Genomic DNA, 22,613 nt, shown 5'->3' on the forward strand with positions numbered 1-22,613 from the left:
ACAATTATTATGACTGGTGAACCCATGCATACGTGAAAGAAATGGCACCGCGCACCCCAGTTATATCAATTATCATCTGAAAAGTGAAGTATTCATTACACTTCATTGTCAGCTATGTTCAACCCGTTACATAGCATTTTGGATCAAGAACTGTTCAAAAAGCACCTCTGCAATCCATGCATATCGAAAGAAAGAAATGGTGCCGCGCACCCCAGTTATATCAATTATCGTCTGAAAAGTGAAGTATCCATTACGCTTCGTTGTCAGCTATGCTCAACCCATTACACAGCAGTACAAATCAAGAACTGTTCGAAAAGCACCCCTACAATCAAAATAGCCATTATGAAAAATATGGATGATTTCCGTTACGAAGGAAGCCATCACGTGCTACTGCCAAATCGACACTTTTTGCTGTCAGCAAAGATGAATGGGATACAAAGTAGGACACTGGTAAGTCCATGAAGAATGCATTGTACATACTGCGGTATGCCAAAGGCACCTCTTGGGCCGAAGTGACATCGAACAGTGAAAGAATCAAGCCTGTATCCTTAGCCGTTATCGAGTTACACTTGTCTGAAGGAATCAGTCAGTCAGACAGTCAGTAGAAAATTCCATTAAATAAATTATTTTAAAAATTCCGTAGCAACTTGTTGAAAGCGTTTTGGATCAATCTGAAAGTTTGTTTTGGGCTCAGTTTTACCTAACCAATACTGCCTCATCGTCATCAGGGAAAATTGAGGCTGATTTTTGGGTGATGTTATTTTGTGGGCCACGCCTACTCCTTTGTGGTCCCTACTACACAGTACTATCGTACTGCATGATTACAATAATATTATCAAATACTGAAGTACGTAAACCATGCAATTAGTGTTGCCACGATATATTGATACATCAATAGTATCAATATAACAAGGTGGTGATATGATATGATATAGCCAATCAGTGATATCGATGGTTGCACAATAATGGCGCCACTTAGTATAATGATGTGGGGGAGGCTAGACATATGGTATTTGGCTTTTTGTGTTGATGGGTGTAGTGTGGTAAACAAGCCAACCCCAAAGTAAACTGGGAGGTTTTAAGATTCCAGCCACTTGTCTCAACTGTAAAAATGCATATAAAACCTGATAAACAAGAGTAGCTTTTGCTTGCGGTATACATCCAACTTAAATTTAAACTTACATTGAAGAGTGTGTATATGTTTTTCTTGCAAATGTTACAGTTAGTCCTATATCGTGATATCATGACATAAACCTTGGTGATATATGATATAGAGTTTTTCTATATCATGGCAGCACTACATGCAATAGTTCTACCAATGGAAGTTCTAGCTTGTTCTGTGTAAAAGTCCTCAAAAAAATGTGCACTCTTTTAGAGTATTTCAATAATATTACCAAATATTGAAGTAAAAGCATGCAATACAATACATTTATAAGTCTGTCTTCAATGATCATCATTGTATCTGTATAGAATAGAAGAAATGTGAGTAAAAACAAGCCCAAAAGTCAGTCATGGGGCCTTATAAAGTACATGAAATCCACATTTTTAAAAAAAAACAAAAAAAAAAAACAGCCAAGCTGTGAAATATGGTGCGACCTTAAAAAGCTGGGTGAAAAAGTTGTGAAATCAAAAATGGCGGCCAATACAGTGGAACCTCAGTTATCCAGACCACACTTATCCGGATTCTTGGTTATTAACCAAACTACGGAAATAACTGCTCTATTAGAGTAGTGACTGTTCTATTAGGGTAGTTGAAAATACTGCTATTTAAAAAAAAATTTCTTTATGCTATTTTAAGTATTTTTATACACAGTTTCAGAGATACAGACTTTTTAGACTTATGGACCACTCCTGGTCCCAAGGGGTTTGGACAACTGAGGTTCCACTGTAAATGGCTGCAGTGATGTTAATGCTAATAAATTTTAACAATACACACGGCCATTATTAAAATTTATATGGCAGATCCAGCTTGGGGCATTTCTCACCTCTACCCTTTCAGAACTATATCTTGTGAGATGTTAGTAAGGGCTAAATCACTTTATGACTCAAGTAATACTGCTTACTTAAAAGGCAGACAACCTTCTTTACTGCAGATTCACCTGAAACCAAACTCAAACTGTCATCCAGCACCTTCATGCATACTAAGTTCCTCTAAAAATAGTTATCGTGTAGCAGTTTTAAGTCATTAATAGCTATTATAACAGTTTTTAAGACTTTACAACTTTCTACAATGGCCATAGTTCAACAGTGAAACACAGGTGATTGTTTGCTGCTATGTGTATGCACAGACTGTAACTAGCTATATAGCTGCTCAGAGTGGGTCCCTTTTTAATGGTGTGGATCTGAACTTGTTTGTGCCCCCCCCCCCTTGCCAGCTCCTGGATCTGACCCTGCTTGGCTCCCACCTTTGATTTCACAACTTTTTCACTCAGACTTTTTAAAGCCGTACCATTTTTTTCACAGCTTGGCTGTTTTGTGTGGATTCCACTACGCACAACAGATAGCAGTAGCTAGGTAAAGAATATAAAGCCAGTCTTATCAACTTTAGGGTCAGTAACAGCCAGTGTGGTAGCCATAGTGACAATAATCATAATGATGTACAAGATTATTAATGATCACATTGATATCCTTTTATCCCTCGATTAAGGAATGTATATTATCAGCAACTAATGACAAACACTGATTCGTATAAATTTTCCTTTTCCCCCTCTTTTGGAACCCACTTCCCCCTATGTAGTTAATTCTCCCTCCTTAGATCAGTTTTGTAAATTATATCTGTGCATTATAATCTTGTGTGGTTTCTGCACAGTAAACAAATAAATAAATAAATAATGGCTAGCATTAGAAAAGTATGTTATCTTCTAAACTGTACATATTTTACTACATTCATATCTTACTACAGGGAAGTATAGACAAGTGTGAAGAGGCTCTTGAGAAGAACACTACTGTTGACTGTGAATCAGGGATTAGTTGTGCCTCAGAGGCTATTGAAAGATTCAAAGATGATGCCAAATTATATCTTCTTCGTGCAAAATTATCTTTTAAACTAGTAAGTAGAGAATCATACACCAGTACGTAATTACGGCAATTTTGTTCATAGCTAGTTATTTCAAAATCTCAAGGCAAAGTTGACAACAAGCGTATTAAGAATTGTTTAGAGGACTGTGAACAAGGTAAACTCTATTATGATCTTCAGAGTTATGATGAGTCCTCATCGTTAATAGCAATAGCAGTCATTGAACGAGGTCTTATGAAAGGTGATAGCACTACAGCCAAGATAGAAGCACTACAGTTGGGATACCTGTGTTGTGTGAAGCTAATGAATAGCCAGAGAAAAGGTGAATTTGAGCACCGCTTGAAAGCGTTTGGGATTGCAATGCCAGCAAATACAGATCAGATAAGAAACAAGGTATAAGGTTACATGTGTTGTATATCAGGTGTCATGTTATGCTGGATCGTATCATAGCTGCTTCGACTCTACCCAGGTGGACAGCATGGCAGCAGTAAGTAACGCACAATATGTACACACAAACACACAACACTTAGCCAGTTATACGGTGTTACACTGACTAAGCAAGTGACCACAGCATGGCACTGTTATGTGCTGTCACAGGAATATCTCACATCTACAAACTACAAGAGATACTATTTCCAAAAGCATCATTTATCGATCCACCTCTATTAGAAGATGTGATACGATGTTACAAAGAGAGACAAACTGTATGTAGGAATTGTTACTATAATGACATGAAACTGTCCAGGGGCTACAATGCTAAGGGAGAGTGTACAAGTTGCCATTGGGAATTTAAGAATCTGTTAGTCATTCCCAAATCACCAATGACAGCTAATTATTACACGTCTGGACTGTTGAGAGAGAATATGGTAAGTATTTACAACAATACTGCGCTGTAGTAGCTATTTTTTGTTTACTAGATTGTTCTTTTGAGGAGTTCATCAGAGATAGGGAACCTGTACATTCAACTATGGTAGCAGCAGCAGCAGCAGCAGCAGCAGCAGCAGCAGCAGCAGCAGCAGCAGCAGCAGCAGCAGCAGCAGCAGCAGCAGCAGCAGCAGCAGCAGCAGCAGCAGCAGCAGCAGCAGCAGCAGCAGCAGCAGCAGCAGCAGCAGCAGCAGCAGCAGCAGCAGCAGCAGCAGCAGCAGCAGCAGCAGCAGCAGCAGCAGCAATGCCATACCAGAATATCTATCCTTTACAGCAACTTCCAACGGTGTATTATCCTTCGGTGATCACCTGCCAGGCTGCAGTAACACCATCTTATAATGTTGCCTCTACTTTGCCGGTTACATGGAACAATTGTTGTCAACTACAATCAATTCCTATTCTAGTAGTTTCCCACTCTCATACAATGTTCCAGTCTGTCATCCTACTACATTTTATTCTGCTCCAGTGGCCACTTCTCAGAACCAGTGGTTCAACAATTTGGCAACATGACATTTTCTAGCTCACCAATTTCTCCTGTGGTGGTTGATGATAATCAACAACCAGTAGCTAGTACTACAGCTAACAATGAGGACACTGTTAGTGAGTGACTGACAATAAAAATCAAAACTGTTATAACAAACTTAGCTACATCTGTGCATAACTGCACTTGTACAGACACACATCACTGTAATTGTACTTGTTCACTTGTTACTCTGTGTGTTTTAATCAGATAATAGTTAATAGAGAAGTGATGGAGTCATGCTGAGTCAGGAGTCACTGTATAACTGGCTATTTTATGTAAACATTACCTGAACATGTTTTCTGTATGGGTGTAGTTACTGGAGCCAAAATATACATTAGCTAAGTGCATGCATTGATACATACAGTTGTTCGGTATAATAACAATGTTATTGCCTGTACTGCTTGTTTTATTTCTTGAAATGTTGTCCACATGCTTTGGTTTAATTCCTTGTTGTATAGGATTTTATGAGTCATGACATTACAAGTATTTGTGTTTGTGTGGGGATTGTATGGTTTGCAAATATGTGTGCAGGTGAATTACGATACTCCTTGAAAAGGACAAAGTTTACATCAGTGGATGAAATTCCTGTTCACTTGTTGGAAAGTATTTCAACATGTTACTCACAGAAGATACAGGCATGTTACTGGTGTTTCTTAACTAACTTGCCATCAACACGGCAGCAGTTGTTGTCAATGTCAGTTGCTAGTGGTGTTTGTAGGAAGTGTTTACGTCAGAGGACTAAAGATGAGCTCATTACAGTTATCCCAGCTAGCAACCTGTGTGAGCCAAGTGCCTATGGAAAGTTTGTTGGCATTCCTCCAACACCTAAACACACCGACAAAATCACATCATTCAAATACTGCACCAAACATGAGAGAACAGCTGACCATACAAAATGCCTTCGGCTCATGAGGAGAAGCAATGCATGTTATCCTCACTCTGTTGAAGAAATGGTTATCTGGACCAAAGAGTATAAACAAGGTATTGATCACATCCACAAACGTTTGCATAATATATGTGATGACTAAGCAAATGTTTGCATGGAGGTGAAAAGTGTAACTGCTGAGTAGTGGCTATTAAATTTCACAATCCAAATATATACTTGTATAAGCTTACATGGTACATATTTGTAGTAGCACTAATATAGGATAGACACTCACATATGTAATGTTACCCAAAAACAGCCAAGCTGTATAAAAGGTGCAGCCTTCAAAAAGCCATCTATATGCATTCTGAGTTTTAAGTTTTTCCCTAAGTGGTTTACCCTGTAGGTGTGACAACAATTTGGCCTTTTTTAATGCAAATAATTGTCCATGGCTCTATGACTATTAATCTGATTTGGACCAAACTTGGTACGTGATTGTGCCGCAATGCATTCTTAAATTGCACCAAAGTTCAAGAAAATTGAGGTATGCATTTGCATTTTATAATGGTTTTTGTAAAGTGTGCAAAAAGAATAATGGTAAGCCCCCTGAGTCCCTAAATGAAGAAGAAATTAATTTTGAAGGCTCATATTTTTCACGATTGCGTTAGGTAATCTTGTTCAAATTTGGTATGTGGGGTGCTGAAAATGGAGGGAATTTGCAGTATAAAAGTGAGTCCAATTCGAGAAGGGAGCACGGAGCTACATATGCATGAAAGTTGCATTTTATTTCTTCTTGTAAATATACGCATGGTGTGGTGCGCCAGCTTTCTTGGCTGCATGCCGGACACACTACTGTGTGTCTTGATATTATTTATATGTGTGTAAGTATGGCTTTGTACTTAATCTCTCAGTTGTGCACATGTTCAATACGTAACATAATATAGGTATATCGTTTGAAGATGTGTACAAGGAATATTGCAAAGCAGAGCTTCTACCACCACTCCCACCATCTAACACCCGACAACATAAAGACTATCTGTATTGTGATTATTGTAACGTACACACAGCTAACCCACTTGACTTAGAGGATCACTACAAACAGGACACCCACAAGTATGCAGTGTTTGCTGATTCTGGGAGAGATGTCCTGTGGCAGTTTGAACCACCACCACCAGAGGATTACATTTCAGTTACAATGCACGGGTATGAGTGTAGCTAGACTGTGTAATAATGTGTATCACAACTCACTATGTTTGTAGTGTTGACAAGATCAAGGAATGGAAGATGCGACTCAAAAGAAGGACAAGAAGAATTGAAGAAATTCCATTTGGATTACAAGATCAGGCTCAAGCTAAGGTAAAGGTACATGATGATGGACTTTTAAGTATATACATTACATTATGTACAGCTTGACATTACAACCAGCATATTTGGTGTGGATACTAAGTTTGAGTGTTCCTGTATGACACTGAGTGCCTCTCGTGTCTTATCAGCTAGGTCCACTGAGACCATTAACTGGACACTATCAATAAAAGGAAATGTAAGTTGTTCATTTTGTATTTATGTATGTAGCGCATATGTATGGTTGTAACAGCAACATCACTCACTTCGTGGAGTACGGTTTAGTGAGGAGTCAGTTTTTAAGCTTACAAAAGTGTTCTATTGCTCAACCAAAAAGAACTTCCCAATTGCTAAGAACATGTGCTGTGCACCAGACAACAAACCTGGAATACTACTAGGCATAGTGAAGGTGTGTTTCTCTGCTGTACCAAACAAGTGTGATGAGTACAACAATGAGATACTGATAGATGTTGGATTACAGAAAGTGTTATCAATTCCTGTTGAATTAAAAGTTGTCACTCCTCAACTGTATAAGCTCAACAAATGCTTGCAGTCTGGAAAGTTATACTTAAACACACAAAGTATTTTCAGTAGCACCACACTAGAGATACAAGAGATGTCTCCGAGTTCTATCAGCTTGGAAGATAAGCAGTTAATTAAACACTTCCAACAACAGTTGATATCCTCACAGCTTTATTCAAATGATTGTGCTACACTACTAGAATCGGATGACCAAACTAACTATTATAAAAGGTTGAGTACCCTTGTATGTCTGGAAGGAGACCACAGACAACGACTAATTCAAAGGTATATATTCGCAATCTTTTCTGTTTTGTTTAGTTTTAGTGCCAGCCAACTTAGCGTAAATTTATAGTTTGAGTTCATCTCCAAACTGAAAGTAAACAGTACAAATTGCATTGTTTTAAGAATACATATTAGGTACTAGAATGACTTTGTTATCCAATCACAACTTTCCTACAGCTGCTATACATTACGCTTTATACAACTGAACACATGAGTTTACAGGACTATAGGGGCTTCAAAGCCTTGCATTTTGAATAGCTTGCATGGCTATAGGAAATAAAGTGTTGTACAGTACAAAGAAGTTTATCTTTAGTTTAGTAATAAGCAAATGAATTTCATGTGGTTCTTTTTCTTAGAATATCCAGAAAGGAGATCATGGCCAAGTTAACCTTTATCAGGGGCCCTCCATCAATGGAGGTTGACCTACAGGAGTTAGGAGAAGCAGAGATAGCAGAGTGCTCTATGCTGTTGAAGTCTTCTCCATCTGTTTTATTACATTTTTGTAATCAGAAAAATGATAAAGCATCCATCTGGGAATGTCGAAAAGAACTTACAGAAGATGCCCTGTTGATTACTTTGCCTCCATCATTTTCAATACCCCTGCAATATGATGGTATGGACTTTTCCATTGATTTTGAGTTCACAGCAGATCTCACACACTTGGCTAAATGTTATTCTGCAACCATCAGCTATGAGAGACGGAAGCTGAGTTACTTGTTGTTCCCATCTAATCCATTGTATCACAGCCAGAAAGGTAAATGCATCACTTGTGGACCATCTCTGAAGCAGCTTAATACAGATGATTTACAGCTGAATTCTCAACAGGTTACGGCAATGGAAGCCATCTTGTTGTCTCCTTCAGTTTTACCTGTAGTGATAGCAGGTCCTTTTGGAACAGGCAAAACATTCCTTCTTAGTTGTGCAGTGGAGTACCTGATGAAGAACTGTCATAGTTCATTTGTTTTGGTCTGCACACTCACCAATAGTGCAGCTAATGTTTATTTGGAGTATTTCTACAACAGAATATCCCCAAATAGTGTAGATATATTAAGGATGGTGTACACACATCGAATGCAAGCATCAATCCCACAGCATATACGTCAGCAATATTGCTTATTTGACACAAAGAAGAAGTATTTCTGTTATCCTGATGAGTCTGAGGCTAAAAAGTATCGTGTCATTGTAACAACGTTAGGACTGGCACAAGAATTATTAAAGCTCAAACTAACTGGTCACTTCACTCACATTTTTATTGATGAAGCTGCTCAGGTGACAGTTCCTGAAGTGATGATGGCATTATCATTAGCTAGTAACACTACTAAAGTTGTTCTAGCTGGAGATCACATGCAAGTAAGTAACATTTTAAAGTGTGCTTGTAGCAGCCAGCAGTATTTATTCCCAGTTTGTTTTATGTCAATTATCACACTTTATTTACATTGCAAAATTGTCTTGATTTATGGCCTGTCACTTAATAAATACTTGTTCTTGTTTAGTTTCCTGGGCTAGAGAGCGTTACAACAAAATTGAATTCTGTATTTCAACTAATCATGGAATAGTTGTGGTTTCCAGCAATTCTGTGAAGTAATTACAAAGAGCATTTAGCTGTGAAATATGCCAAAAAAATATATATATATATATACCAGCAAGGAGAGAACCAGACACAAAGTTATAAACTAAACCATGCATGATGAGGTATAAGCCCAAATGAATACATGAATTCTATAGCTAGTCATGTATAAACAATAGTGCTGTGAACCTGCAGAGTTTACTAAAACCAGTTATTGGAAGGTGGATAATTGAATATTGACCAGTTATTGTAAATTTGCAGACATTATGGTACTAAACATGCCTGTTGGAAGCCTTAGGGTGGGGGTAGTTGGAAAGGGCGGATACGGTCGGACGCGGACATGGACGCGGACATTTTCAAAAAGCACTTTTAAATTTATTTAACAGTTATATTTCATACCTAATGCTGTTTTTACAGCAGTCTTTGCTTCGAGACCCAGGCGTCGATCCTTTCATAGCGCTTATCCATTTATAAGCGCACGTGCGAAGGACTAGACCAGCACTCCACAGCATGCCAAAGACCATAATGGTGTTGTACACATGTTCTAAAGTCTAATATGGAGTTATATAGTTGTAGAGATTAGCTTGTATGCCCCATGCAACTTAGCTTAGCAGGCCAAATCCACAATCTTACGCCTTTTAGTATAAGGCGCAGGCGCTTATACCGAGTGTTGAGGATTTCAAGGACCTGGCCTACGAGATTAAGTTGGGACATGCTAGATTAATCTCTGTGACTCTGAATTAGATTTCTAGAGCACGTATACAACACTATAATGGTCTTTAGAGTGCTAGTCTATCCTTCGCACGTGCGCTTATAAATGGATAAGCGCTATGAAAAGATCGACGCCTGGGTCTGGAGGCGAAGACTGCTGTAAAAACAGCGTTAGGTATGAAAAATAACTGTTATATAAATGTAAAAGTCCTTTTTGAAAATGTCTGCGTCCGTGTCCGCGTCCGACCGTACCCGCCTTTTCCAACTACCCTTAGGGTGGTACCAAAGTGACCATCAACATCCTTCCTTACAATAGCAGCTATTACAATCACATGTTTACACATTCTTTGAGGTTATGTTATGATGTTAACACTTGTCAGCAGGGGTAATTTATGGTTTACCAAGTGGGTGGGCAAAACCAGTTTAAAGGCTTCTTAGTCAATAATTGGCTTGACCTAGACAATACCGGTTAATAACCGGTTTTTCCATACCAGTTCTCAACGCTAATAAACAATGGTCTTGTTACTCTGGTATAGTTAACCATCTGGTGTGGTGGTCTACGAAAAAGGTACTGTAAAGAAATAAACGCCCAACCATATTCATTGAAGTCACAGTGATGCCGAACAGGCAGTGGTCATACAAATTTGCACGTGGCTATGTATACTTGAAATGCACATGTTACTTAAAATGTTTTGTGTTTCAGACAACTCCACTAGTTTATTCTCCCCTGGCTAAAGAGTATGATCTACACAGGTCACCTCTGGAGCAGGTCTATGCTGAATATTCTCACACACAAGACAGTGGGAACCAAATCTTGTTGACTTGTAATTACCGCACTCATGGAGACATCCTAAAGTTGCCTTCAAAGTTCTTCTACCGAGGAAAGTTGAGATCTTGTGATACCATAGAAAAACACCCTACTATCAGTCCATTGGTGTTCCTGAAGTCTAATGATGTTCAAGAAAATTACCTATCTGAGTTTGAGTCTTACTTGAACACAGATGAGGCAGAACAAGTGGTCAAGTTTTTAAAGGAAACACTTTTACCAGGATGGCCAAATGACTTGTGGGGTGAAAAGCCAAACATTGCAATATTGACAACAGAATATGCTCAGGTTGGCTAAGCAAATTGATATGATGATAGTAATTTAGCACCGGCACATTGTTAAGTTATGCATACCAGGAATGTGTTAGAAGTCACATACAAATATTATAGTTGTGTTACATGAACAAAATATCCAGAGGACTCCAGAAATAGTTGCTAGGGATTGTTTTAAACAATAGTTAAGGTTCAGAGTTTGTTAACTAAGACCTCATAGCTGTATGCTTCAAAGGAAAGTTTGTATGTTTCATTTGCAAGATACTTTGAGCCAAATTGTGATTTGTTCTATCTATAAGTTGAAGTTTTAAGGATAAAGTCTGCAGGCTTTCCAGACAAAATTTGAATGCATTAATATTAACAATATGTATATTTATACATTGGCCAATTTTAAAGAATCTTGATATCCCAATGGTTGAAAGCCTGTGCAGCAGGGAGTCAGCCAAATGAAATTGAAATTCTCAAAAAATCATAGTTATTTCCAATATCTCATAAAGTAACACAGTTGATATGTAGTGTAAGGGCTGTTATGTGGCTTCTCATCAATTCGTGGAATCTCTAATTAAACCAGCACTGCATGTCATGATTTAGAGTTTGTACTTAACATGTATAGTTTCAAATTACCTACACATAAAATTCTGTGTAAATGAAGTATGCAACTAATGTAATTTTGTGTGAGTAGTAATGTTGTTATTTTACAGGTGAGGTATATTCGTTCTGTACTAAAGAGGGAAAGAATGCCAATGATATTTGTTGATACAATCAGAAATGCACAAGGTCAGAATATTATAGTAGCTACTTACACATTCCCAATTGCATGTCAAGAACTTCTGATTTGTTCTTGTGTTTGCAATAGCAATAATTGGAATGTGGTACTGTGTCTACTGCATTTGCTCACATCAAAGCCACTAGTATACTTTGGATTTTCTATTATAATTGACTTGGAGACTAATAAATGGCCTCATGAACTCAACAGAAGGTGCTTTGAATCTGCTGCTGCTGCTTCCACTTCTGCCACTGCTGCATGCTGTTGTTTCTTCAAACTTCCCAGCATTGACCATGTCCATGCATGGAGATGTTTCAGTAAACTGTTAACCTTTAACTATAACTACACTCTACACACTACATAAAGATCCTTACACAATATATATGGTATCCATTACAATGACAATCTTCAAATATACTAATAATTAAATGCTATAATTCTGGACTAATGACCAGTTGTAATGACCACTTACACAAAGCTTTTTAAAGTTATATTTTTGTATTACTGTAATCAAGGAAATTTTGTTGAGAGGTCTTCAAGTTTTTTGTTGTATGCATGGGGCCTGGGGGCATGCTCCCCCAGAGTAAATTTAAAAATTATGAATTTGGTAACAATTTTCACCAAAAAATCATTTGTTAGGAATTTATTGAAATAGGTTGCTTGTGCTTGGGCATTCCCCAGGAAAATTTTCAGGTTTTAAACATTCTGAGATACAATTTTAGACTATTTTTACTATAGGTAAACTAAATAACTACTTATCACTCTTACAAAATGGAAAATCTGAGTGTTCTATTAGGGCGACTGACTGCTCTATTAGAGTATTTCAATTATGAACTTTGGTAAATCATTGCAATTTTATTTGACCAGTTTTTGGAAACCTTAGAAACCCCCTTGATCTGCTCCTGGCAATACAACAGTTATTTTGCACTCCAATGCAATGTGGCTCTAAAATATTCATTGTCAGAATTTTAACAAGGGAACACAAATAATTGACAACAGTGACACAATAGTTAAGGCCTTGGAAGTTTAGTTATGGATGTCCTTGTTTTAAAGCCATGTAAACTTTTTGTATCATTAAAAAGTTATGGTGACTATTCTATTAGAACACTATATGATTGCGCTTACATATGTTTAGTTGTGCTTTAGTCCAATTTCTTCAATATTTGAGCTACAATGATTAACCTATCTGTAGATCAGTATACTAACTTATTTCTATTAGTAGTTTATACACATGTATTTTTTGTAGTACAAAACAGCTAGGAATATTATTTAGCTATTTTAGATGTAACCATATTATGTCATTTTCTGCAGGTTGTGAATTTCGAGTAGTTATTCTCAGTATTGTGAGGACCCACATCAGCATTGACAAGGATTCCATACGCGAGTGTAGTTTTTACACAGATGTGAGAGCTCTCAACACAGCCTTCACCAGAGTCCAGTCACTAATTGTCACTGCAGCTCACCCCTTGTCCATTATTACTAGAGGAAACATGTCATGTAGGCTGTTTTGGGCATCCTACCTCAGCCATTCTATGAAGGATGACGAATGTGATCAGTTGAAGAAACAGTTTGTGAAGGAGCGCAATGTTGGCCAAATAGCTAAACACTGGCAGCTTAGTCCAGAGGATTATGAGGTTTACTGTGCTCTCACTAAACATGGGGAGTATGTTAGTGATGCTTCAAACAATCAGGGATATTTCGACCAAATATTAGAAGATCTTGAGAGAGAAAATGTAGTGGATGATGTAAGCACTACTTCATCACTTTTAGCTGATCATCACGGTGCCACAGAAGAACCACAAATCATACAGCCTTTACAAATGCAACAAAATCTTGTGAGTAGCAGCACTGCTACCATTAGTGTTCCTTCTACTAGTAACAAACCAAAACATACTATAGCCAAAAATAATGTTCCCCTGACTAGCAATGCTAGTTATCAACCTATTAGCTCTATTGCTGGTTTTAACAGTAGTCTTACACCTGAGTCTAGACATGGTAGTCACAGCACAGCATCTGTCAGAAGAAGCACTGCAAGAAAATTTGCCGGTAAACGAGAGGTGAGCAGTCGTAGGGCAGTTGTATCAGGACTTCACAGTCCATATGTTGAAGCATCTGCTAACTCAGAGAAACACATGGTGATAGTGATAAAAGGAGCTGAATCTGGTTATGCAATCATTCTGGACCCTGCTGAGAAAGATATATGGCTTCCTGATTCATCTGCTCTCAATCGGTCACTAAGAGGTGACACTGTTGTTGTGAATAGTCACAGTAACTTTGGGAAAAGGAAAGGAGAGGTTGTAGCAAACATTTCTTCTGTTGAGTATAGGCACCCAAAAGAATATTTTATTTGTTTTTCTGACAGATGGACGAGAAATCTTCTAGTCCCTATAGATGCAGACTATCCCAAAATTGACACACGTCAAAGACTAGAAAGAGAAAATGGGCTTAGTGTGTTTGCAGGAGATAGTCACAATCAAGCTGCTGTAAAGATCAAATATGAAAATGTACTGAAGAATGTATACCTTGTGCGACTTGATCATCCATGGAAAGTAGATCACGTGTATCCAAAAGGAGTGCCAGTAAAGCACTTTAGCCTTGAAGGAGACCTGGCAGCAACATTAATCGATATTCTGAAGTATAATTATATTCCAGCAATGACCTACTTTGATGGCGTGTTTTCTCCACAAGCATTGAATGAGGCACAAAAATTTCCAGAGAACTGGAAAATTCCTCAGAGCGAGATAAGAAAGCGAAGAAGATATAACAATGTATTCACAATTGATGATGAAGAAACTGTTGTGATGGATGATGCATTGAGCTTGGAGTTTGATAAAGATAGAAATTTTGTTGTCAATGTTCATATTGCTGATGCATCCTACTTCGTTAAACCAAGATCAGCTTTGGACAGAGATGCTTTACAAAGAGGTAGGACATTTTATGGTATGGAAGAAGCAATGTTCATGCTACCAGATGAGATATGTATAAACCATGGCAGCCTACAAGCTGGTAAAGATCGACTTGCAGTCACCACACAATTTGTGTTCTCTAAAACTGACCACAGTCTGCTTACTCCACTTAGTAATGTAGAGGTGCATAAGAGTATAGTTTGTTCTGCCTGCAAGCTCACCAAAGAACAAGTTGGGAAATTTTTATTGGAGAATACTTTGAAAGGAGTGGAAGGCCTGACACCATCACAGCTTGACAAACTGAAGAAAGATTTGTCAACTTTGAATAAAATTGCAAGAGTTTTGAGAAAATCTCAGTGGCCTGACAGTCACCTTTACCAGCCTGATCGAGGTACAGGTAACAAGTACGGTTTGGCAGGTGGTTCACTAGTTGAGATGTTTATGTGTTTGTGCAACAAAGCAATTCCTGCAAAGTTGTTGAAAATCAATAAGCAGGTAGGTCCTGTAGTGGTACACCAACCAATAAAACACTTCAAACAACACGAGTGGTTGAGTAGCCATCAACACTTGCTCAAGTGTTGCCCACTGTTTAACAGAATGATTTCCAGTGAAGCATTACAATCATTCAATGCTGGGGAACATCAGCAGCAACCAATAGAAAGTGATGCAGTGTCTGAAGATGATTATTTTCCAGGCAACATCGAAGACACAGAATCCAATCTTGCGACTGAGGAATACTCTAAGCTTGAACATGAAGAGGTACTAGCTGTCAACCAACCAGATGATGTTTTAACAATATCTAATGATACTTGGGAGAAAATTGTTGGCTCAGCTGGAAAAAAAGACTGCAGTGAGTTAGCAACCATCCTGTGTTCACTGGATAACTTCCCTGAACTATATGTTGCTTATCGAAAGTTATGCAGGTCTCTATCTAAAGCATTTTACGCTGTGATCACCAGTAATAGTCTGGTGTCTCAATATCAGCACAGTGATTTTGGTACTGTGTATTCTCACTTTACATCTCCACTAAGGAGGTACCCAGATGTCTTGCTGCACAGGGCTATTCTCAGTGACAAAAATACTACTCTTCCAACCACTGAAACGATTCACAGAATGAACATTCACAAATGGGATGAAAGAAAATTTTCTGAGAGGAGAGACCAACTCTATGTCGTTAACTGCTGCAAGATGCAAGCAGGATCAATTGCGGTGACAGCATATGTAGGGCAGGTCTCTAACAAGTTGATGGAGTTACACATGTCACCAGAACTGCATGAATTTCTCAGTGACAGGATCTGTGAAATCAGGTTGTCACATTTGCAAACACGATGTGACAAGAACAGAGTACTGAAATGGAATGTTGAAATGATCCCAGCTCCAAATAACAGGTCCAGTAAGAAAGAGAACAAGAGGAAAGAAGAGATGGAATTAGTGCAAATTCCAGTGGACACACTGGCCAAAGTGGTTGAAGCTCTTCATAATGATAAGTACACAGAAGCAAAAGATCTGATCAAAACCACATCTCATGGGATAAGCCCATCAAAATGCATCGATTCTGAGCAAGAAATAGATAAGAAGTCCTCCCATAAATTTACCATCACAAAACACATCAGGGAGAATAGCACACTAGATATCCAAATCTCATCCACCCATTCAAATTCTTACTCTGTTGATCCAACAGTCAGTCTAGTCCACATATCAAAGACCTTCTCTTGTTGCTTGCTACATGTTAAACATCCCATTGAATGCTACGCTCCTGAAATTCTAAACTCTCCTCCGTTGCATGCCTGCAATACATTGTCTGATTATGTCAAGTTATGGCAGCCAGTAGTGGAAGCTGAGTCTATCACTAACAGTACTGGCAGTAAAAGAATTCCAGTGATAATCAAGGAGCTGCGTCTGGAGTGGACCTCGAGAAATGAAACCCAGTTTGATGTTACTCCAGATTTTAGGATTAAATCCCGAAAACCATTTGAAACTGGCGACCTAGTGTGTATTCAATATCATAAACTGTTACCAAACAGTGAAAAGTTTGACTTGGAATCAGACAAAGACAAGAAGGTCACATGGGTTGCACATGGGAAGATAGTTGGAGGTAGCAGAGAACAGACCATCAAAATAGAGTGCCCCAGAGACAGCACAGTTCTACCTATGATTCAGGGGTTTTCTCTCACTGATAAATTGTGCAACTTAGAAGTAATACCACTGCAAGTGACTTTTAGGTACTTTATGTGGTTTAAATTTATTGTATACATGTATTTATTTACATACAGGCGTATTGAAGTAATGTTCCGCAAACTTCAAAAAGGATCTCCTACTGCTAAGCAAGTGCTGCTGGAACAAATATGCTGCAGGAAATATTCATCTCCTATTATAAATCCAGCCAATATTGATTATGAAGGTTGTATGTAACACTTATGGTGTGCACATGCAGTGGAGCTCCTCAAAGGGATACTGTAATTTTTGGGAATACACTTTTTTAATGTTTGCACATTGTTGGGGATCACTGACTGGGTCAAGATGTTTTCTACATTTCACAGAGTTTCAGTTTCACTCCTTTTACAATACATACTATACAGATGGTCCTTTTGTATATGCACATTATAAGACTAATAAAATAAGGACAACTCTCTAATGAAAATCTGCACTGCTAACAATCTTGCGGGTCCCAATTTGGGATAGTGATTAATTCTTCCAATAGAACACACAAACTTTTACTCTATGAGTATAATACACTATTGTATGTTTTACTGTACAGAGTTGTGCAATAGAATTGCACAACCATTACATCAGTAATTATTGTACTAGCTAGCTAATGCTTCTAAATGTTGTAATATTTGCCACAAAGGTGATGGTATGTTGAATGAAGGCCAAAGAGAAGCAGTAGAAAAGGCGGTGATAGAAAACAACAAATTACTGCTGATCCAAGGACCTCCAGGTATTAGGGATAGTTGTGTATCCACTGTTCCGTTCTATCTCTTTCCTGTGTTGCAGTGTTTCATCAAGCTCTGTATTGTCATCTTTGTAATTGTTGTGTTGTATTTAACTGGGAAACAACTTCAAGTATTTTGGTAAAACTCTGTCCATGACTTAAATCACATTCAATAGTTGGTTGTTACAGAGAATTTAATAGCTCTTGTATACACATTACACATGCATGTTTTCATTGGTGATTTATTTGGTACTACAAAATAAAGGTGGTGGCTACCCAATTCGGATCTCAGATTGCTGTAACAGGCGATTATTTTTATGTTACTTACTAGAATTTCACTACAAGATTAGTCACTTGTAGTACACACACATGTACAACCACACTACCCATTTAGTGTTAAAATGCATAATATATTAATTTTCCTGTATATGTGTGGTATTTTGTATTTCAGGTACAGGCAAGAGCACAACTTGTGTGGAACTGATGAAGAGATTTGTTGAATACAATGAAAATAAGTCAGGCCCTGGAATGGCATCAAAAGTTATCTACTGTGCCCCTTCTAATAAAGCTGTCAATGTTGGAGCATGTGAGTATCACAGAAATGTCCTCATATGGTCATTGTATTCTACAGGTGAAATGTTGAAGAAGTTCCCACATATCCAGATAGTGAGATCTTTTGGTCACACAATTGAAAAACTTGAACTAGACAAATTATATCCAGGCTTGACAAGTGTAATACCGATATATGCCACTAGATCTGTGCTGTTCAGAAATGATGAAGATGTTAGCATGTTACCAGAGATTCTTAAGGGTCATTGTTTACATGAGAAAATAAGAGACCCTCAAAGTCAGCAACGAGAAATCAAAGAGTTTATTGAATATGAAAGGTGGCTAAACGACCATAAAGAAGAGCTAACTCAGAAAGAAGATAACTACCAAAAATTAGAAGAAGTTACTAACAGATACATAAGTTTGCGTAAACTCGCAGAACAAGTTGTATTAAAATCAGCTCAGGTCATTTTCTGTACTTGTGCTGAAGCTGGTAGTGGTAGACTGACTGGTGGTAAGATACCAATTAACCAGTGTGTTATCGATGAGTGTGGAATGTGTACTGAACCAGAGACAATATTACCAATGATGTTGTCTGAGAAATTTATTCTTGTTGGGGACCACAAGCAGCTGCAGCCAGTTGTGTTGAATAAGGTAGCTGATAGCCTCGGCCTGAAGATATCAATGTTTCAACGTCTTTTTGAGGATGAGCACATGAACAGATATGGTGTCACACTGACTACACAATATCGTATGGTGAGTTAAAAATGGACAGAAGTAGTGTGTGATTCTGTGGTATATTTCTAGCACCCGAGCATCTGTGAGTTCCCATCCAACCAATTCTACAATGGAGAACTACAAGCAGCTGATGAAGTACTGAAGAGGCAATGGGGAAAACAGTTACCCTCTAAACTATGGCCACAACCAAAACATCAGAGATGTGTTTTTATACATGTTGAGGGAACTGAAGAGATGTCTGGAATTGATGCCAAAGGAAGTTATGAAGAATCAAAGTACAATGAAAAGGAAGCTAAAGTAGTGGTAAGTTAATGTCATCTCTTCAGAGTAGCCAGATATAATCATTGCTGTTGTGTCTCAACAGAAATATGTTGTGGAACATCTCCAGAGAAGTAACATTTCACCAGATGAGATAATGGTACTAACTCCTTACAGAGCACACAAAGATCACATCAAGGAATTGTTACCGAACAAAGTAGAAGTGAATACTGTACATGGGAGCCAAGGTTGGTAGATCACATGATGTCATGTGATGATACACTATCACAGGTCGAGAGTGCAATGCCATCATTTTGACAACGGTACGATCACTACCAGAAGATGAAATACCTGCCCATCCTTCTCACAATTGGGTTAACAAACACATGGGATTTGTGACTGATCAACACCTGATGAATGTAGCCATTACTAGAGCTCGAGAAGCTTTGTGCATAATTGGTGAGAACACTTTTTACTGGTTGCATGAGTGCAACATTAATGGAGCAAAGTTGGACCTGCTTTTTTATTTTAATGCTGCTCTGATGACCAAAGAGTATGATAACCACCCACCATTAGCTACTAGTATAGCAAGCGTATTGTGCTAGTTTCTGGCAACTAAACTATTTTGTAGCAAATGTAGTTGTAGCATTTAATATTTATGCACAGTAGCAAATTAAAAGATCACAAACTCTCCAAATTACAGGCAAAATTGAAAAAAGCTTTCATAAAAAGGATGGTCCCAACTCCCTTTAGTAGAGGGGCATAACATATAAATAATTATAATGATTTCGTGCACTTTGTGAGAAAAATGTCAAACTTGGCATATAGACTGTGCTCCCAAAATGACATTTGTTTTTGGATATAGTGCCATTGCATATATATTTGACCTTCAGTGACCTTATGGCAATTTTAAAGTAAAAATTCATCGTTTTTATTAGCCATGAAATTCCCTGCCGATTGGTAATTTACACCCCAAGGGCAGATAAATTCAAACAATCCTATGACTATTAAAATGATCATAACTTTGCTATTAACTTCAAACAACAGTCGAGTTGTTTCTTAGATCAACATCTTTAATCTAGACCATGTTTTAACAGTGTAAAAAACAAAAATGACAAGTTTTCAGTAGAAAAATGACTGCAAAGGTCACTAAAGGTCGAATCTGCAATGGCATTATATCAGTAATGAATGTCATTTGGAGTACAATTGATATGGAAAGTTTCATGCTTTCTCACAAATGACACAACTTTCGCACCATGCTGCTCTACTTATTATGTTACCTCTAAAAGAGAAAGTGGGTTGATCTTAAAGTGGTTGTTGTTCCACTGTACAGTTGAAATGATAGTACTTTTCCACATTGAAGTGACACAGACATAGGTAACAGAAATGTTGGGAGCCCCCACTTTTTATTGGTAAACATGTACATCAAGTTTCTGTCTCCCTGCATGTATTCACAGACACAGTAAGGTACAGATAATAGAGCAGTCAACCACTCTAATAGAACAGTCAGAGTTTAAACAGCCAGTAGCTACTTGTCAACACAGTGAGAATAGTCTAAAAATACTATCTCAGAACTTTTTAAACATCTTAAAGGTACTGCGTAGCTCCATTGCCACTGGACACAATTAATTACATACACTGAACAATATTTTAGTTGTGCACTGCCAGTTACTCATCAGATACAATCTGCTGTCTCTAACAGGTAACGCACGCTTGATAGGAAAGCACCTAATGTGGAAAGATCTATTGGACCACTATGAACAGCAGGACTGTGTGATATGGGACTTTAACTCAAACATCATCTAACACATGTGCTCATGCGTAAACAGCATATACTCACAAGCATTTATATATACACACACGCATAAATGTATATCCATATGATAATAATTTTAATATTTTTATATAAATTTGTTCTACAAACACCCAATTTACACAGCGACAGTTAGGATATAATATTTCTGGCAGGGTTGAAGTCATTCACTTTGTGATCAACAGGATTGGGTCTTGCCTTGTATATATTATGGTCACTTCATGTCTGTGAGCCTATATAGCAACAACCGCCCAGTTATTATGATGTAGTTATGACATAAAGATGTTGCAAAATAGTCTGACCACCGTTGTACACTACTTGTATTGTAATTACTGCCCCCAGGCTACACTGGTGTTACAGGTGTTTTGTGGTGAACATCTAGTGAAGTTAGAGTACATCATGTTCACATATGATGGAGCTGCATGGTGAACAATGTCATCAAATTCTAATATAGTGAATCTGAAGGTGCAAGCATGTACTATAATTATTATATCACAACACACAGTAGAACTGTATGTTATCATTGCATTTAATATCAATATTTGTGTCATTACAATGCCATTCAATGCATCATCATTCATTGTCTATCCTAACAAAAATATTAAACACTCTAATAGAAGAGTTGTTAATTCTAATACAACAATCAAAAGTAAGCCTATCCAATTGGTTGCCTGAGGGCAACAATTTCTTGAATGCATATTAAGCAGGTAGTCATGCAAGTGACAAATGAACTATCAATCTTATTGGGCTTATTTCACTGTATTGTGGGTATTGGTATTTCTCCATGTTTAATTCCACTGGCACATTGTCTTCACATGTGATTGGTATAAACGCCCCTGCAAAACTTCTATTGGTGGCTGAGAACTTATAAAAATTAGCTATATAAAAGGGTGCAGCCTTTAAAGCCTGGATGAAAAAAAGTTGTAATATCAAATGCACATTAAACAGCCATTTCATGGCCATGCACCACCTTTGATTTCACAACTTTTTTCACCCAGGCTTTTGAAGGCTGTACCCTTTTTATACTTGACTGTTTTAGCAGCTGGCTAGAAACCATCAACCAATATATACATCATGACAAAGCCATGCTGCATCATGCTAATGAAGTGACAATTGCACTCACCTTTTCATGCCATAAGTAAAATCTGTTCATTGTCTTCACTTTTGTAAGTCATCAGTGGTTGTCCAAGTCATCATAAGAACACAGCTTATTACCTACAGGATAAAAATTATCATGAGTAAATCCTGGAAATACAAAGTTCAGGAATTAATAATTAATGGTATCATGTTCCTAGCTAGTTCAACATGTCACAACAAAAGAGTGGCTTACAATCAAGTGCTGTCTATGGGGCACCATTTGTCTCAAAACTTTTTATAAAAATGCCTTATTAGAACATTTAGCAAATATTTAAGACTTTTACTAAATTAATATCTAAGACATTTTTACTGACTATCGATGACAATATTAGTATATTAGTATTAATTTCAGGAAAAAAGCACAGTCTGTGAATCCTGCTCAATTACATACAAATCAATCATTATAAAAAATTGATTACTAAACTAAATCTCATTAACGCATCAATGACATTTACTATTTTTTAATTTCGATTGCAGTTTTGCATTATTCATGTGAGTCTGGTGGCTGTGCCGGCTCGTTTCAATTTTGGCTGTCAAACAATTGTATTTGTAAATGGTATAATTATGGCAGCTCGAGAGTTAATTAACTATAGCATTAGAAGAGGAATTCAGAGTATGGGTAGCAGCCACACCCACTCCTAGTGAAGCCATTCCCACTTTAGTAG

The 22,613-nt window shown here is 37.7% G+C and overlaps 1 protein-coding gene across 4 annotated transcripts in view; it reads left to right on the plus strand.

Moving 5' to 3' along the window:
• LOC136242649 (3'-5' exoribonuclease HELZ2-like) overlaps positions 1-20,915 on the plus strand; it is a 43,313-nt gene extending 22,398 nt beyond the window's left edge. For 2 of the 4 annotated variants that reach the window (XM_066034092.1, XM_066034093.1), the window contains 21 exons: positions 2,903-3,049; positions 3,101-3,173; positions 3,225-3,409; positions 3,467-3,503; positions 4,995-5,444; positions 6,273-6,531; positions 6,588-6,684; positions 6,737-6,868; positions 6,923-7,476; positions 7,830-8,823; positions 10,455-10,865; positions 11,551-11,626; positions 12,927-16,743; positions 16,795-16,922; positions 17,370-17,459; positions 17,905-18,039; positions 18,085-18,758; positions 18,810-19,043; positions 19,105-19,246; positions 19,290-19,457; positions 20,701-20,915. In XM_066034092.1, the coding sequence (XP_065890164.1) occupies positions 2,903-3,049; positions 3,101-3,173; positions 3,225-3,409; positions 3,467-3,503; positions 4,995-5,444; positions 6,273-6,531; positions 6,588-6,684; positions 6,737-6,868; positions 6,923-7,476; positions 7,830-8,823; positions 10,455-10,865; positions 11,551-11,626; positions 12,927-16,743; positions 16,795-16,922; positions 17,370-17,459; positions 17,905-18,039; positions 18,085-18,758; positions 18,810-19,043; positions 19,105-19,246; positions 19,290-19,457; positions 20,701-20,804 (8,907 nt within the window). In that variant the 3' untranslated portion in view covers positions 20,805-20,915. Of the gene's footprint in view, positions 1-2,902; positions 3,050-3,100; positions 3,174-3,224; positions 3,410-3,466; positions 3,504-4,994; positions 5,445-6,272; positions 6,532-6,587; positions 6,685-6,736; positions 6,869-6,922; positions 7,477-7,829; positions 8,824-10,454; positions 10,866-11,550; positions 11,627-12,926; positions 16,744-16,794; positions 16,923-17,369; positions 17,460-17,515; positions 17,759-17,904; positions 18,040-18,084; positions 18,759-18,809; positions 19,044-19,104; positions 19,247-19,289; positions 19,458-20,700 lie in introns of those variants that run through there. The other 2 variants (XR_010694601.1, XM_066034094.1) reach the window with 2 other exon arrangements.
• The last annotated feature ends 1,698 nt before the right edge of the window (positions 20,916-22,613 follow it).

This window comes from Dysidea avara, chromosome 13, assembly GCF_963678975.1.
Source record: "Dysidea avara chromosome 13, odDysAvar1.4, whole genome shotgun sequence".
NCBI lineage: Eukaryota > Metazoa > Porifera > Demospongiae > Dictyoceratida > Dysideidae > Dysidea > Dysidea avara.